This window comes from Rana temporaria, chromosome 12, assembly GCF_905171775.1.
Source record: "Rana temporaria chromosome 12, aRanTem1.1, whole genome shotgun sequence".
NCBI lineage: Eukaryota > Metazoa > Chordata > Amphibia > Anura > Ranidae > Rana > Rana temporaria.
Window position 1 is genome coordinate 1,395,855 of NC_053500.1, and position 15,379 is coordinate 1,411,233.

Below are 15,379 nucleotides of genomic sequence, written 5' to 3' on the forward strand. Positions count from 1 at the left end.
GTGTCCCCCACCCCTTGTGACGGGATGACTGACCCTCTGGTGTCCCCCCACCCCTTGTGACGGGATGACTGGCCCCCTGGTGTCCCCCCACCCCTTGTGACGGGATGACTGACCCTCTGGTGTCCCCCCACCCCTTGTGACGGGATGACTGACCCTCTGGTGTCCCCCCACCCCTTGTGACGGGATGACTGACCCTCTGGTGTCCCCCCACCCCTTGTGACGGGATGACTGGCCCTCTGGTGTCCCCCCACCCCTTGTGACGGGATGACTGGCCCCCTGGTGTCCCCCACCCCTTGTGTCGGGATGACTGGCCCTCTGGTGTCCCCCCACCCCTTGTGACGGGATGACTGGCCCCCTGGTGTCCCCCCACCCCTTGTGACGGGATGACTGACCCTCTGGTGTCCCCCCACCCCTTGTGACGGGATGAATGACCCTCTGGTGGCCCCCCCACCCCTTGTGACGGGATGACTGACCCTCTGGTGTCCCCCCACCCCTTGTGACGGGATGACTGGCCCTCTGGTGTCCCCCCACCCCTTGTGACGGGATGACTGACCCTCTGGTGTCCCCCCACCCCTTGTGACGGGATGAATGACCCTCTGGTGTCCCCCTACCCCTTGTGACGGGATGAATGACCCTCTGGTGTCCCCCCACCCCTTGTGACGGGATGACTGACCCTCTGGTGTCCCCCCACCCCTTGTGACGGGATGACTGACCCTCTGGTGTCCCCCCACCCCTTGTGACGGGATGACTGACCCTCTGGTGTCCCCCCACCCCTTGTGACGGGATGACTGACCCTCTGGTGCCCCCCCACCCCTTGTGACGGGATGACTGACCCTCTGGTGTCCCCCCCACCCCTTGTGACGGGATGACTGACCCTCTGGTGTCCCCCCACCCCTTGTGACGGGATGAATGACCCTCTGGTGTCCCCCCACCCCTTGTGACGGGATGAATGACCCTCTGTGTCCCCCCACCCTTTGTGACGTGATGAATGACCCTCTGGTGTCCCCCCTCCCCTTGTGACGGGATGACTGACCCTCTGGTGTCCCCCCACCCCTTGTGACGGGATGAATGACCCTCTGGTGTCCCCCCACCCCTTGTGACGGGATGAATGACCCTCTGGTGTCCCCCCACCCCTTGTGACGGGATGAATGACCCTCTGGTGTCCCCCCACCCCTTGTGACGGGATGACTGACCCTCTGATGTCCCCCCACCCCTTGTGACGGGATGACTGACCCTCTGGTGTCCCCCCACCCCTTGTGACGGGATGAATGACCCTCTGGTGTCCCCCCACCCCTTGTGACGGGATGAATGACCCTCTGGTGTCCCCCCACCCCTTGTGACGGGATGACTGACCCTCTGATGTCCCCCCACCCCTTGTGACGGGATGACTGACCCTCTGATGTCCCCCCACCCCTTGTGACGGGATGACTGACCCTCTGGTGTCCCCCCACCCCTTGTGACGGGATGACTGACCCTCTGGTGTCCCCCCACCCCTTGTGACGGGATGAATGACCCTCTGGTGTCCCCCCACCCCTTGTGACGGGATGACTGGCCCCCTGGTGTCCCCCCACCCCTTGTGACGGGATGAATGACCCTCTGGTGTCCCCCCACCCCTTGTGACGGGATGACTGCCCCCTGGTGTCCCCCCCCACCCCTTGTGACAGAATGACTGACCCTCTGGTGTCCCCCCACCCCTTGTGACGGGATGACTGACCCTCTGGTGTCCCCCCACCCCTTGTGACGGGATGACTGACCCTCTGGTGTCCCCCCCCTCCCCTTGTGACGGGATGAATGACCCTCTGGTGTCCCCCCACCCCTTGTGACGGGATGACTGACCCTCTGGTGTCCCCCCCACCCCTTGTGACGGGATGAATGGCCCTCTGGTGTCCCCCCACCCCTTGTGACGGGATGACTGACCCTCTGGTGTCCCCCCACCCCTTGTGACGGGATGACTGACCCTCTGGTGTCCCCCCACCCCTTGTGACGGGATGAATGACCCCCTGGTGTCCCCCCACCCCTTGTGACGGGATGACTGGCCCCCTGGTTTCCCCCCACCCCTTGTGACGTAACGAATGACCCTCTGGTGCCCCCCCACCCCTTGTGACGGGATGAATGACCCTCTGGTGTCCCCCCACCCCTTGTGACAGAATGACTGACCCTCTGGTGTCCCCCCACCCCTTGTGACTGGATGACTGACCCTCTGGTGTCCCCCCCACCCCTTGTGACAGAATGACTGACCCTCTGGTGTCCCCCCCACCCCTTGTGACGGGATGACTGACCCTCTGGTGTCCCCCCACCCCTTGTGACGGGATGAATGACCCTCTGGTGTCCCCCCACCCCTTGTGACGGGATGAATGACCCTCTGGTGTCCCCCCACCCCTTGTGACGGGATGAATGACCCTCTGTGTCCCCCCACCCTTTGTGACGTGATGAATGACCCTCTGGTGTCCCCCCTCCCCTTGTGACGGGATGACTGACCCTCTGGTGTCCCCCCACCCCTTGTGATGGGATGAATGACCCTCTGGTGTCCCCCCACCCCTTGTGAGGGGATGACTGACCCTCTGGTGTCCCCCCACCCCTTGTGACGGGATGAATGACCCTCTGGTGTCCCCCCCACCCCTTGTGACGGGATGAATGACCCTCTGGTGTCCCCCCACCCCTTGTGACGGGATGACTGACCCTCTGGTGTCCCCCCCACCCCTTGTGACGGGATGAATGGCCCTCTGGTGTCCCCCCACCCCTTGTGACGGGATGACTGACCCTCTGGTGTCCCCCCACCCCTTGTGACGGGATGACTGACCCTCTGGTGTCCCCCCACCCCTTGTGACGGGATGAATGACCCTCTGGTGTCCCCCCACCCCTTGTGACGGGATGACTGACCCTCTGGTGTCCCCCCACCCCTTGTGACGGGATGACTGCCCCCTGGTGTCCCCCCCCACCCCTTGTGACAGAATGACTGACCCTCTGGTGTCCCCCCACCCCTTGTGACGGGATGACTGACCCTCTGGTGTCCCCCCACCCCTTGTGACGGGATGACTGACCCTCTGGTGTCCCCCCCCTCCCCTTGTGACGGGATGAATGACCCTCTGGTGTCCCCCCACCCCTTGTGACGGGATGACTGACCCTCTGGTGTCCCCCCCCCCCCTTGTGACGGGATGAATGGCCCTCTGGTGTCCCCCCACCCCTTGTGACGGGATGACTGACCCTCTGGTGTCCCCCCACCCCTTGTGACGGGATGACTGACCCTCTGGTGTCCCCCCACCCCTTGTGACGGGATGAATGACCCTCTGGTGTCCCCCCACCCCTTGTGACGGGATGAATGACCCCCTGGTGTCCCCCCACCCCTTGTGACGGGATGACTGGCCCCCTGGTGTCCCCCCACCCCTTGTGACGTAACGAATGACCCTCTGGTGTCCCCCCACCCCTTGTGACGGGATGACTGACCCTCTGTGTCCCCCCACCCCTTGTGACGGGATGACTGACCCTCTGGTGTCCCCCCACCCTTTGTGACGGGATGACTAACCCTCTGTGTCCCCCCACCCTTTGTGACGGGATGACTGACCCTCTGGTGTCCCCCCACCCCTTGTGACGGGATGACTGATCCTCTGGTGTCCCCCCCACCCCTTGTGACGGGATGAATGACCCTCTGGTGTCCCCCCACCCCTTGTGACGGGATGACTGACCCTCTGGTGCCCCCCACCCCTTGTGACGGGATGAATGACCCTCTGGTGCCCCCCACCCCTTGTGACGAGATGAATGACCCTCTGGTGTCCCCCCACCCCTTGTGACGAGATGAATGACCCTCTGGTGTCCCCCCCACCCCTTGTGACGGGATGACTGACCCTATGGTGTCCCCCCACCCCTTGTGACGGGATGACTGACCCTCTGGTGTCCCCCCACCCCTTGTGACGGGATGAATGACCCTCTGGTGTCCCCCCACCCCTTGTGACGGGATGAATGACCCTCTGGTGTCCCCCCACCCCTTGTGAGGGGATGACTGACCCTCTGGTGTCCCCCCCACCCCTTGTGACGGGATGACTGACCCTCTGGTGTCCCCCCACCCCTTGTGACGGGATGAATGACCCTCTGGTGTCCCCCCACCCCTTGTGACGAGATGAATGACCCTCTGGTGTCCCCCCACCCCTTGTGACGTAACGAATGACCCTCCGGTGTCCCCCCACCCCTTGTGACGGGATGACTGACCCTCTGGTGTCCCCCCACCCCTTGTGATGGGATGAATGACCCTCTGGTGTCCCCCCACCCCTTGTGAGGGGATGACTGACCCTCTGGTGTCCCCCCCACCCCTTGTGACGGGATGACTGACCCTCTGGTGTCCCCCCACCCCTTGTGACGGGATGAATGACCCTCTGGTGTCCCCCCCACCCCTTGTGACGGGATGAATGACCCTCTGGTGTCCCCCCACCCCTTGTGACGGGATGACTGACCCTCTGGTGTCCCCCCCACCCCTTGTGACGGGATGAATGGCCCTCTGGTGTCCCCCCACCCCTTGTGACGGGATGACTGACCCTCTGGTGTCCCCCCACCCCTTGTGACGGGATGACTGACCCTCTGGTGTCCCCCCACCCCTTGTGACGGGATGAATGACCCTCTGGTGTCCCCCCACCCCTTGTGACGGGATGAATGACCCTCTGGTGTCCCCCCACCCCTTGTGACGGGATGAATGACCGCCTGGTGTCCCCCCACCCCTTGTGACGGGATGACTGGCCCCCTGGTGTCCCCCCACCCCTTGTGACGTAACGAATGACCCTCTGGTGTCCCCCCACCCCTTGTGACGGAATGACTGACCCTCTGGTGTCCCCCCACCCCTTGTGACGGGATGAATGACCCTCTGGTGTCCCCCCACCCCTTGTGACGGGATGAATGACCGCCTGGTGTCCCCCCACCCCTTGTGACGGGATGACTGGCCCCCTGGTGTCCCCCCACCCCTTGTGACGTAACGAATGACCCTCTGGTGTCCCCCCACCCCTTGTGACGGGATGACTGACCCTCTGTGTCCCCCCACCCCTTGTGACGGGATGACTGACCCTCTGGTGTCCCCCCACCCTTTGTGACGGGATGACTGACCCTCTGTGTCCCCCCACCCTTTGTGACGGGATGACTGACCCTCTGGTGTCCCCCCACCCCTTGTGACGGGATGACTGATCCTCTGGTGTCCCCCCCACCCCTTGTGACGGGATGAATGACCCTCTGGTGTCCCCCCCACCCCTTGTGACGGGATGACTGACCCTCTGGTGCCCCCCACCCCTTGTGACGGGATGAATGACCCTCTGGTGTCCCCCCACCCCTTGTGACGGGATGAATGACCCTCTGGTGTCCCCCCACCCCTTGTGACGGGATGAATGACCCTCTGGTGTCCCCCCACCCCTTGTGACGAGATGAATGACCCTCTGGTGTCCCCCCACCCCTTGTGACGGGATGAATGACTCTCTGGTGTCCCCCCACCCCTTGTGACGTAACGAATGACCCTCCGGTGTCCCCCCACCCCTTGTGACGGGATGAATGACCCTCTGGTGTCCCCCCACCCCTTGTGAGGGGATGACTGACCCTCTGGTGTCCCCCCCACCCCTTGTGACGGGATGACTGACCCTCTGGTGTCCCCCCACCCCTTGTGACGGGATGAATGACCCTCTGGTGTCCCCCCACCCCTTGTGACGGGATGACTGACCCTCTGGTGTCCCCCCACCCCTTGTGACGGGATGAATGACCCTCTGGTGTCCCCCCACCCCTTGTGACGGGATGACTGACCCTCTGGTGTCCCCCCACCCCTTGTGACGGGATGACTGACCCTCTGGTGTCCCCCCACCCCTTGTGACGGGATGACTGACCCTCTGGTGTCCCCCCACCCCTTGTGACGGGATGACTGACCCTCTGGTGTCCCCCCACCCCTTGTGACGGGATGAATGACCCTCTGGTGTCCCCCCACCCCTTGTGACGGGATGAATGACCCTCCGGTGTCCCCCCCACCCCTTGTGACGGGATGACTGACCCTCTGGTGTCCCCCCACCCCTTGTGACGGGATGAATGACCCTCTGGTGTCCCCCCACCCCTTGTGACGGGATGAATGACCCTCCGGTGTCCCCCCACCCCTTGTGACGGGATGACTGACCCTCTGGTGTCCCCCCCACCCCTTGTGACGGGATGAATGACCCTCTGGTGTCCCCCACCCCTTGTGACGGGATGACTGACCCTCTGGTGTCCCCCCACCCCTTGTGACGGGATGACTGACCCTCTGGTGTCCCCCCACCCCTTGTGACGGGATGACTGACCCTCTGGTGTCCCCCCACCCCTCGTGAGTGACGGGATGAATGACCCTCTGGTGTCCCCCCACCCCTTGTGACGGGATGACTGACCCTCTGGTGTCCCCCCACCCCTTGTGACGGGATGAATGACCCTCTGGTGTCCCCCTACCCCTTGTGACGGGATGAATGACCCTCTGGTGTCCCCCCACCCCTTGTGACGGGATGACTGACCCTCTGGTGTCCCACCCACCCCTTGTGACGGGATGACTGACCCTCTGGTGTCCCCCCACCCCTTGTGACGAGATGAATGACCCTCTGGTGTCCCCCCCACCCCTTGTGAGGGGATGACTGACCCTCTGGTGTCCCCCCACCCCTTGTGACGGGATGACTGACCCTCTGGTGTCCCCCCACCCCTTGTGACGGGATGACTGACCCTCTGGTGTCCCCCCACCCCTTGTGACGGGATGACTGACCCCCTGGTGTCCCCCCACCCCTTGTGACGGGATGACTGACCCTCTGGTGTCCCCCCACCCCTTGTGACGGGATGACTGACCCTCTGGTGTCCCCCCACCCCTTGTGACAGGATGACTGACCCTCTGGTGTCCCCCCACCCCTTGTGACGGGATGAATGACTCTCTGGTGTCCCCCCACCCCTTGTGACGGGATGACTGATCCTCTGGTGTCCCCCCCACCCCTTGTGACGGGATGAATGACCCTCTGGTGTCCCCCCCACCCCTTGTGACGTAACGAATGACCCTCTGGTGTCCCCCCACCCCTTGTGACGGGATGACTGAACCTCTACCCACCATTGTCCGGTGAGCGCTCTGATGTCCCCCCACATTGATGATATATTGGCCCCCCGCGTCCTCTTCATCCCGGTGATTGATAATTATTGATCAGACTTCAGGCTGAGATAGAGACACCAAACCCCTATTCTCAGGGTTTCCATGGAATCCAGACACCCCCCCCCCCCATATTACTAGCGCCCCCCCCCCAGGACTGACAGCTGTAGGGGGTAGCGATCTTGTGCCTCCTCCTGAGTATCCACCAATGACCAACCCTTCCATGTCCTTGGATGTGTCTTGCAGGGCGGAGGTCCCCACCAAGCTGCGGGTGGAGCGATGGACCTTCAATTTCAGTGAACTGATCAGAGACCCCAAAGGGCGGCAGAGCTTCCAGCAGTTCCTGAAGAAGGAGTTCAGCGGTGAGTGTGATGGGGGGGGCACATTAGATGGGGGGGCGCAGTGACTTGGCCAGCGAGAAAGAAGGGCGCCAAAGGGCAGACCTGGGACTTGTTATCGCTCATACTAAATGTATATTGAGGGGAATGGTTTGGGGTGGAATGTATTTAGGGGGATAATTTGAGGGGGGCGTATTGGGGGGGGGGGTTTGAGGGGCAGTATTGAGGGGGGGTGGGGGCAGGATGTAGAATGGTTTGGTATTGAGGGGAATGGTTTGGGGTGGAATGTATTTGGGGGGGGTGTATTGGGGGGGTGTTTGAGGGGCAGTATTGAGGGGGGATGTGTTGAGAGGAATGGCTTAGGGGGGGTGGGGGCAGGATGTAGAATGGTTTGGTATGGGGGGGTGGGGGCAGGATGTAGAATGGTTTGAGGGGGGGGGGGGGAAATTGAGGGGAATGGTTTGGGGGGTCCTGATATGTGAAGGTGACTTGTCTCTCCCCCTAGGTGAGAATATGAGCTTCTGGGAGGCTTGTGAGGACCTGAAATATGGAGACCAGTCCAAGGTGAAGGAGAAGGCCGAGGAGATCTACAAGTGAGTGGAGCGGATCCATTGGATCTCTGAGGTGTAGAATTTCCCTCATTCAGGTTCTGATCGCCGCCCCCCTCCCCCCCGACTCCTCTCATTAGTGATGATCTGGAGGTGGCGGGGACAATCGGTCATTACAGTAACAATAATGATTTTGGGTCCAAGAAGGTCCCCTTCACACCTGAGCCGTTCTAAGCGCCTTTCCTGATGTTCTTCAGCCCCCAACATTGTGATTCCCATTCTATCCAATGGTGGCGGATTCCAATCCTCCCCCCCCGGCCCAGCTCAGGCTCTCTGCCCCCCCCCCCCCGGCCCAGCTTGGCTCAGGCTCTCTGCCCCCTCCTGAGTTTTTTTACAAATGAGTTAATTCCAAAATTTTCGAAATTCCAGATTTCAGAAATGAAAATTGAAAATCGGAAATTCAGAATTAGAAAATTAGTAAATTCAAATTTTTACGAATTTTCGAATTTCTGAAAAAAGCTAAAAAAAACGAATGAATAAAAAATTCTGGAATTTTTCGGCAGTGCACATGTCTATTATGATTGGACAGCGAGGAGTGCAGTGATTGGACAGCGGGGAGTGCAGTGATTGGACGGCGGGGAGTGCAGTGATTGGACAGCGGGGAGTGCGGTGATTGGACAGCGAGGAGTGCAGTGATTGGACAGCGGGGAGTGCAGTGATTGGACGGCGGGGAGTGCAGTGATTGGACAGCGGGGAGTGCGGTGATTGGACAGCGGGGAGTGCGGTGATTGGACAGCGGGGAGTGCGGTGATTGGACAGCGGGGAGTGCAGTGATTGGACAGCGGGGAGCGCAGTGATTGGACAGCGGGGAGCGCAGTGATTGGACGGTGAGGAGCGCAGTGATTGGACAGCGAGGAGCGCAGTGATTGGACAGCGAGGAGTGCAGTGATTGGACGGCGGGGAGTGCAGTGATTGGACAGCGGGGAGTGCAGTGATTGGACAGCGGGGAGTGCAGTGATTGGACAGCGGGGAGTGCAGTGATTGGACAGCGGGAGGTGCAGTGATTGGACAGCGGGGAGTGCAGTGATTGGACGGCGGGGAGTGCAGTGATTGGACAGCGAGGAGCGCAGTGATTGGACAGCGAGGAGTGCAGTGATTGGACAGCGAGGAGTGCAGTGATTGGATAGCGGGGAGTGCAGTGATTGGAGAGAGAGGAGTGCAGTGATTGGACAGCGAGGAGTGCAGTGATTGGACAGAGAGGAGTGCGGTGATTGGACAGCGAGGAGTGCAGTGATTGGACATCGGGGGGGGGAAGGGGTGTAGAATCTCACGCGTTAATCTCTCCCGCCGCAGACTCTTCCTGGCGCCGGGCGCTCGGCGGTGGATAAACATTGACGGTAAAACGATGGACATCACGGTGAAGGGGCTGAAGCACCCCCATCGCTATGTGCTGGACGCCGCCCAGACCCACATCTACATGCTGATGAAAAAGGTTTGTCGTTCTTCTGCGGCAGGGGTGGGCGTGTCTGGCCCCGCCTCCTGCGCACATTTTACCGTCTTCTCTTTTCTCCCAGTAGGATTCTTACGCTCGCTACCTGAAATCGCCCATCTACAAGGAGATGCTGAACAAGTCCATAGAGCCCCTGGAGACCAAAAAGAGGTGGGTGGAGCTTTGTGCGTCCTGACACGCCCAGTCTGAGGGATTGATACAATAGGATCTTGTGTCGTCTTTGTTGAATGTAGCTGTGTCATAATAAGGGAAAAGTATTATAAGTGTTCTGAATCTGAAATAAACAGAAGAGGGCGCCACCGTCTAAGTGTATTGTATTCTCTACTACACTTCATGTTGGCGCCCTCTTCTGTTTATTTCCTATATGTGCAATAGGTTACTAGAGGAGCAGCATCCATCTATAGGGCCTTCCCCAGACCCTCCTATGGATTTGTCTCACCCATTCACAGCGCCGATCAACATGGCGCCAAACCTGATTGATCCCGCCCCCTTTGTAGGTCAGCAGGGGGGCCCGTCTTGTGTCTGGCAGGGGGGCCCGTCCTGTGCGCTGTGTCTGGCAGGGGGGCCCGTCCTGTGCGCTGTGTCTGGCAGGGGGGCCCGTCCTGTGCGCTGTGTCTGGCAGGGGGGCCCGTCCTGTGCGCTGTGTCTGGCAGGGGGGCCCGTCCTGTGCGCTGTGTCTGGCAGGGGGCCCGTCCTGTGCGCTGTGTCTGGCAGGGGGGCCGGCCCGTCCTGTGCGCTGTGTCTGGCAGGGGGGCCCGTCCTGTGCGCTGTGTCTGGCAGGGGGGCCCGTCCTGTGCGCTGTGTCTGGCAGGGGGGCCCGTCCTGTGCGCTGTGTCTGGCAGGGGGGCCCGTCCTGTGCGCTGTGTCTGGCAGGGGGGCCCGTCCTGTGCGCTGTGTCTGGCAGGGGGGCCCGTCCTGTGCGCTGTGTCTGGCAGGGGGGCCCGTCCTGTGCGCTGTGTCTGGCAGGGGGGCCCGTCCTGTGCGCTGTGTCTGGCAGGGGGGCCCGTCCTGTGCGCTGTGTCTGGCAGGGGGGCCCGTCCTGTGCGCTGTGTCTGGCAGGGGGGCCCGTCCTGTGCGCTGTGTCTGGCAGGGGGGCCCGTCCTGTGCCCTGTGTCTGGCAGGGGGGGCCCGTCCTGTGCGCTGTGTCTGGCAGGGGGGCCGGCCCGTCCTGTGCGCTGTGTCTGGCAGGGGGGCCGGCCCGTCCTGTGCGCTGTGTCTGGCAGGGGGGGCCCGTCCTGTGTCTGGCAGGGGGGCCGGCCCGTCCTGTGCGCTGTGTCTGGCAGGGGGGGCCCGTCCTGTGCGCTGTGTCTGGCAGGGGGGCCGGCCCGTCCTGTGCGCTGTGTCTGGCAGGGGGGCCCGTCCTGTGCGCTGTGTCTGGCAGGGGGGCCCGTCCTGTGCGCTGTGTCTGGCAGGGGGGCCCGTCCTGTGCGCTGTGTCTGGCAGGGGGGCCCGTCCTGTGCGCTGTGTCTGGCAGGGGGGCCCGTCCTGTGCGCTGTGTCTGGCAGGGGGGCCCGTCCTGTGCGCTGTGTCTGGCAGGGGGGCCTGTCCTGTGCGCTGCGTCTGGCAGGGGGGGCCCGTCCTGTGCGCTGTGTCTGGCAGGGGGGCCCGTCCTGTGCGCTGTGTCTGGCATTATATTTTTATGTTGGAGCTGAAGCTACACAGAAATATTAATGGTGCTTTGCTGCCCTCCGGTGGCCATTTGTGGCATTGCAGGCGGGTGGTCAGACCTTCCACATTATGAGGCTGAAGGGGAAAAAATGGCCACCGGAGGGCAGCAGAGCACCAATAATATTTCTGTGTAGCTTCAGCTGATCAAAAAGCTCCAACATAACAAGATAATGCCAGACACAGCGCACAGGACGGGCCCCCCTGCCAGACAAAGCGCACAGGACGGGCCCCCCTGCCAGACACAGCGCACAGGACGGGCCCCCCTGCCAGACACAGCGCACAGGACGGGCCCCCCTGCCAGACACGGCGCACAGGACGGGCCCCCCTGCCAGACACAGCGCACAGGACGGGCCCCCCTGCCAGACACAGCGCACAGGACGGGCCCCCCTGCCAGACACAGGACGGGCCCCCTGCCAGACACAGCGCACAGGACGGGCCCCCCTGCCAGACACAGCGCACAGGACGGGCCCCCCTGCCAGACACAGCGCACAGGACGGGCCCCCCTGCCAGACACAGCGCACAGGACGGGCCCCCCTGCCAGACACAGCGCACAGGACGGGCCCCCCTGCCAGACACAGCGCACAGGACGGGCCCCCTGCCAGACACAGCGCACAGGACGGGCCCCCCTGCCAGACTCTCTGTGGGGCAGTGAAGAGGTTAATCCCGACCTTGTTTTGGTGGCTCCTCTGTTCCCTGTATGGGAGCCTCATTATTAGAGAGCCTGCGCTGTAATTGTCAGCAGATTGGAGGCTGGGAACTCTTCCTGCCATGTGTCCCCTCTCCACACTTTTCCCAGGAACCTTTCCCTCTCATTGCACTTTATATGGAAACTCCCCACCATTTCCCCATTGTTCCTATCATCTCCTCAGCTTTTTCCTTTGAACTCTGCCCATTTATCCCGACACTTTTCATATCTCTCCTCCCCTTTCCCACGGACTCCTCCCTCTGTTCCTGCCTTTCCCGCAGACTCCTCCCTCTGTTCCTGCCTTTCCCAGGGACTCCTCCCTCTGTTCCTGCCTTTCCCGCAGACTCCTCCCTCTGTTCCTGCCTTTCCCACGGATTCCTCCCTCTGTTCCTGCCTTTCCCACGGATTCCTCCCTCTGTTCCTGCCTTTCCCACGGACCCCTCCCTCTGTTCCTGCCTTTCCCAGGGACTCCTCCCTCTGTTCCTGCCTTTCCCGCAGACTCCTCCCTCTGTTCCTGCCTTTCCCACGGACCCCTCCCTCTGTTCCTGCCTTTCCCACGGACTCCTCCCTCTGTTCCTGCCTTTCCCGCAGACTCCTCCCTCTGTTCCTGCCTTTCCCACGGATTCCTCCCTCTGTTCCTGCCTTTCCCACGGACCCCTCCCTCTGTTCCTGCCTTTCCCACGGACCCCTCCCTCTGTTCCTGCCTTTCCCAGGGACTCCTCCCTCTGTTCCTGCCTTTCCCGCAGACTCCTCCCTCTGTTCCTGCCTTTCCCGCAGACTCCTCCCTCTGTTCCTGCCTTTCCCACGGATTCCTCCCTCTGTTCCTGCCTTTCCCACGGACCCCTCCCTCTGTTCCTGCCTTTCCCGCAGACTCCTCCCTCTGTTCCTGCCTTTCCCGCCGACTCCTCCCTCTGTTCCTGCCTTTCCCACGGACCCCTCCCTCTGTTCCTGCCTTTCCCACGGACTCCTCCCTCTGTTCCTGCCTTTCTCACGGACTCCTCCCCCTGTCTCTGCCTTTCTCACGGACTCCTCCCTCTGTTCCTGCCTTTCCCACGGACTCCTCCCTCTGTTCCTGCCTTTCTCACGGACTCCTCCCCCTGTTCCTGCCTTTCTCACGGACTCCTCCCCCTGTCTCCGCCTTTCTCAGGGACTCCTCCCTCTGTTCCTGCCTTTCCCACGGACTCCTCCCTCTGTTCCTGCCTTTCTCACGGACTCCTCCCCCTGTCTCTGCCTTTCTCACAGACTCCTCCCCTGTCTCTGCCTTTCTCACGGACTCCTCCCCCTGTCTCTGCCTTTCTCACGGACTCCTCCCCTGTCTCTGCCTTTCTCACGGACTCCTCCCCCTGTCTCCGCCTTTCTCACGGACTCCTCCGCCTTTCTCACGGACTCCTCCCCCTGTCTCTGCCTTTCTCACGGACTCCTCCCCCTGTCTCCGCCTTTCTCAGGGACTCCTCCCTCTGTTCCTGCCTTTCCCAGGGACTCCTCCCTCTGTTCCTGCCTTTCTCACGGACTCCTCCCCCTGTCTCTGCCTTTCTCACGGACTCCTCCCTCTGTTCCTGCCTTTCTCACGGACTCCTCCCCCTGTCTCCGCCTTTCTCAGGGACTCCTCCCCCTTTCTCAGGGACTCCTCCCCCTTATTTCACAAATTTAAAATGCAAATCAACTTATAACTTTTGTGAAATGCTTTTATTGAATATTTTTGTTGTTTTTCTCTCACTATTATAATAAACCGACCAATAAAATCATAGAGAACGATCGTTTCTTTGTGACAATATCAGCGGGGGGTCAAATACTTTTTCCCCCTCTCGCTGTACATGGTGGAGCTTTTCTGACCGATCATTCTTGTCAGCCATTGGTTCCTGCCGATCTGTAAAGTGATTGAATAAAATGTGACGTTTGTTTTCGCAGCAGTAACTTCCCGTTCATGCGGCGACATCGGCGCTCCAGCCCCAGCCCCGTGATCCTGCGCCAGCTGGAGGAAGAGGCCAAAGCCAAAGAGGCGGCCAACACCGTGGACATCACCCAGGTCATGAGCAAACTAGACCGCAGGAATCTGCCGCAGCAAGAGGCTCCAAGGGCCACCTAAACCCGGGGGACCCCGCTGGGATGGGGCCCCAGAAATATCACCCATGTAGATTCAGAGAGAAACTTAGAGAAATGGGAAGACAGTTCTAGAACTCGCCACTAGAGGGCGCCATTGGCTTTACATTCCTAGGACAGGCTGGTAGAGTGTAGAGAGAGGAGAGAGGAAACTTATCACATTTTATTCTACAAAAACTCCGATCAGCCAATCACAGCGCCTGTCATGTCTCCCGATCACTGCAGAGGAGAGTTATAGAGGAAGGAGCAGAGTCCTCCAGCAGAGTATATCAGGAGAGGAGAGTTATAGAGGAAGGAGCAGAGTCCTCCAGCAGAGTATATCAGGAGAGTTATAGAGGAAGGAGCAGAGTCCTCCAGCAGAGTATATCAGGAGAGGAGAGTTATAGAGGAAGGAGCAGAGTCCTCCAGCAGAGTATATTAGGAGAGGAAGGAGCAGAGTCCTCCAGCAGAGTATATCAGGAGAGGAGAGTTATAGAGGAAGGAGCAGAGTCCTCCAGCAGAGTATATCAGGAGAGTTATAGAGGAAGGAGCAGAGTCCTCCAGCAGAGTATATCAGGAGAGGAGAGTTATAGAGGAAGGAGCAGAGTCCTCCAGCAGAGTATATCAGGAGAGGAGAGTTATAGAGGAAGGAGCAGAGTCCTCCAGCAGAGTATATCAGGAGAGGAGAGTTATAGAGGAAGGAGCAGAGTCCTCCAGCAGAGTATATCAGGAGAGGAGAGTTATAGAGGAAGGAGCAGAGTCCTCCAGCAGAGTATATCAGGAGAGGAGAGTTATAGAGGAAGGAGCAGAGTCCTCCAGCAGAGTATATCAGGAGAGGAGAATTATAGAGGAAGGAGCAGAGTCCTCCAGCAGAGTATATCAGGAGAGGAGAGTTATAGAGGAAGGAGCAGAGTCCTCCAGCAGAGTATATCAGGAGAGGAGAGTTATAGAGGAAGGAGCAGAGTCCTCCAGCAGAGTATATCAGGAGAGGAGAGTTATAGAGGAAGGAGCAGAGTCCTCCAGCAGAGTATATCAGGAGAGGAGAATTATAGACGAAGGAGCAGAGTCCTCCAGCAGAGTATATCAGGAGAGGAGAGTTATAGAGGAAGGAGCAGAGTCCTCCAGCAGAGTATATCAGGAGAGGAGAGTTATAGAGGAAGGAGCAGAGTCCTCCAGCAGAGTATATAGGGAGAGGAGAGTTATAGAGGAAGGAGCAGAGTCCTCCAGCAGAGTATATCGGGAGAGGAGAGTTATAGAGGAAGGAGCAGAGTCCTCCAGCAGAGTATATCAGGAGAGGAGAGTCATAGAGGAAGGAGCAGAGTCCTCCAGCAGAGTATATCAGGAGAGGAGAGTTATCGAGGAAGGAGCAGAGTCCTCCAGCAGAGTATATCAGGAGAGGAGAGTTATAGAGGAAGGAGCAGAGACCTCCAGCAGAGTATATCAGGAGAG

The 15,379-nt window shown here is 60.5% G+C and overlaps 1 protein-coding gene across 1 annotated transcript in view; it reads left to right on the forward strand.

The window, feature by feature from the left end:
- RGS9 (regulator of G protein signaling 9) overlaps positions 1–15,379 on the forward strand; it is a 59,757-nt gene that overhangs the window by 32,263 nt on the left and 12,115 nt on the right. The window contains exons 8-12 of the mRNA XM_040331449.1: positions 7,349–7,464; positions 7,946–8,033; positions 9,342–9,480; positions 9,566–9,648; positions 13,760–13,877. Of these exons, the coding sequence (XP_040187383.1) occupies positions 7,349–7,464; positions 7,946–8,033; positions 9,342–9,480; positions 9,566–9,648; positions 13,760–13,877 (544 nt within the window). The remainder of the gene's footprint in view (positions 1–7,348; positions 7,465–7,945; positions 8,034–9,341; positions 9,481–9,565; positions 9,649–13,759; positions 13,878–15,379) is intronic.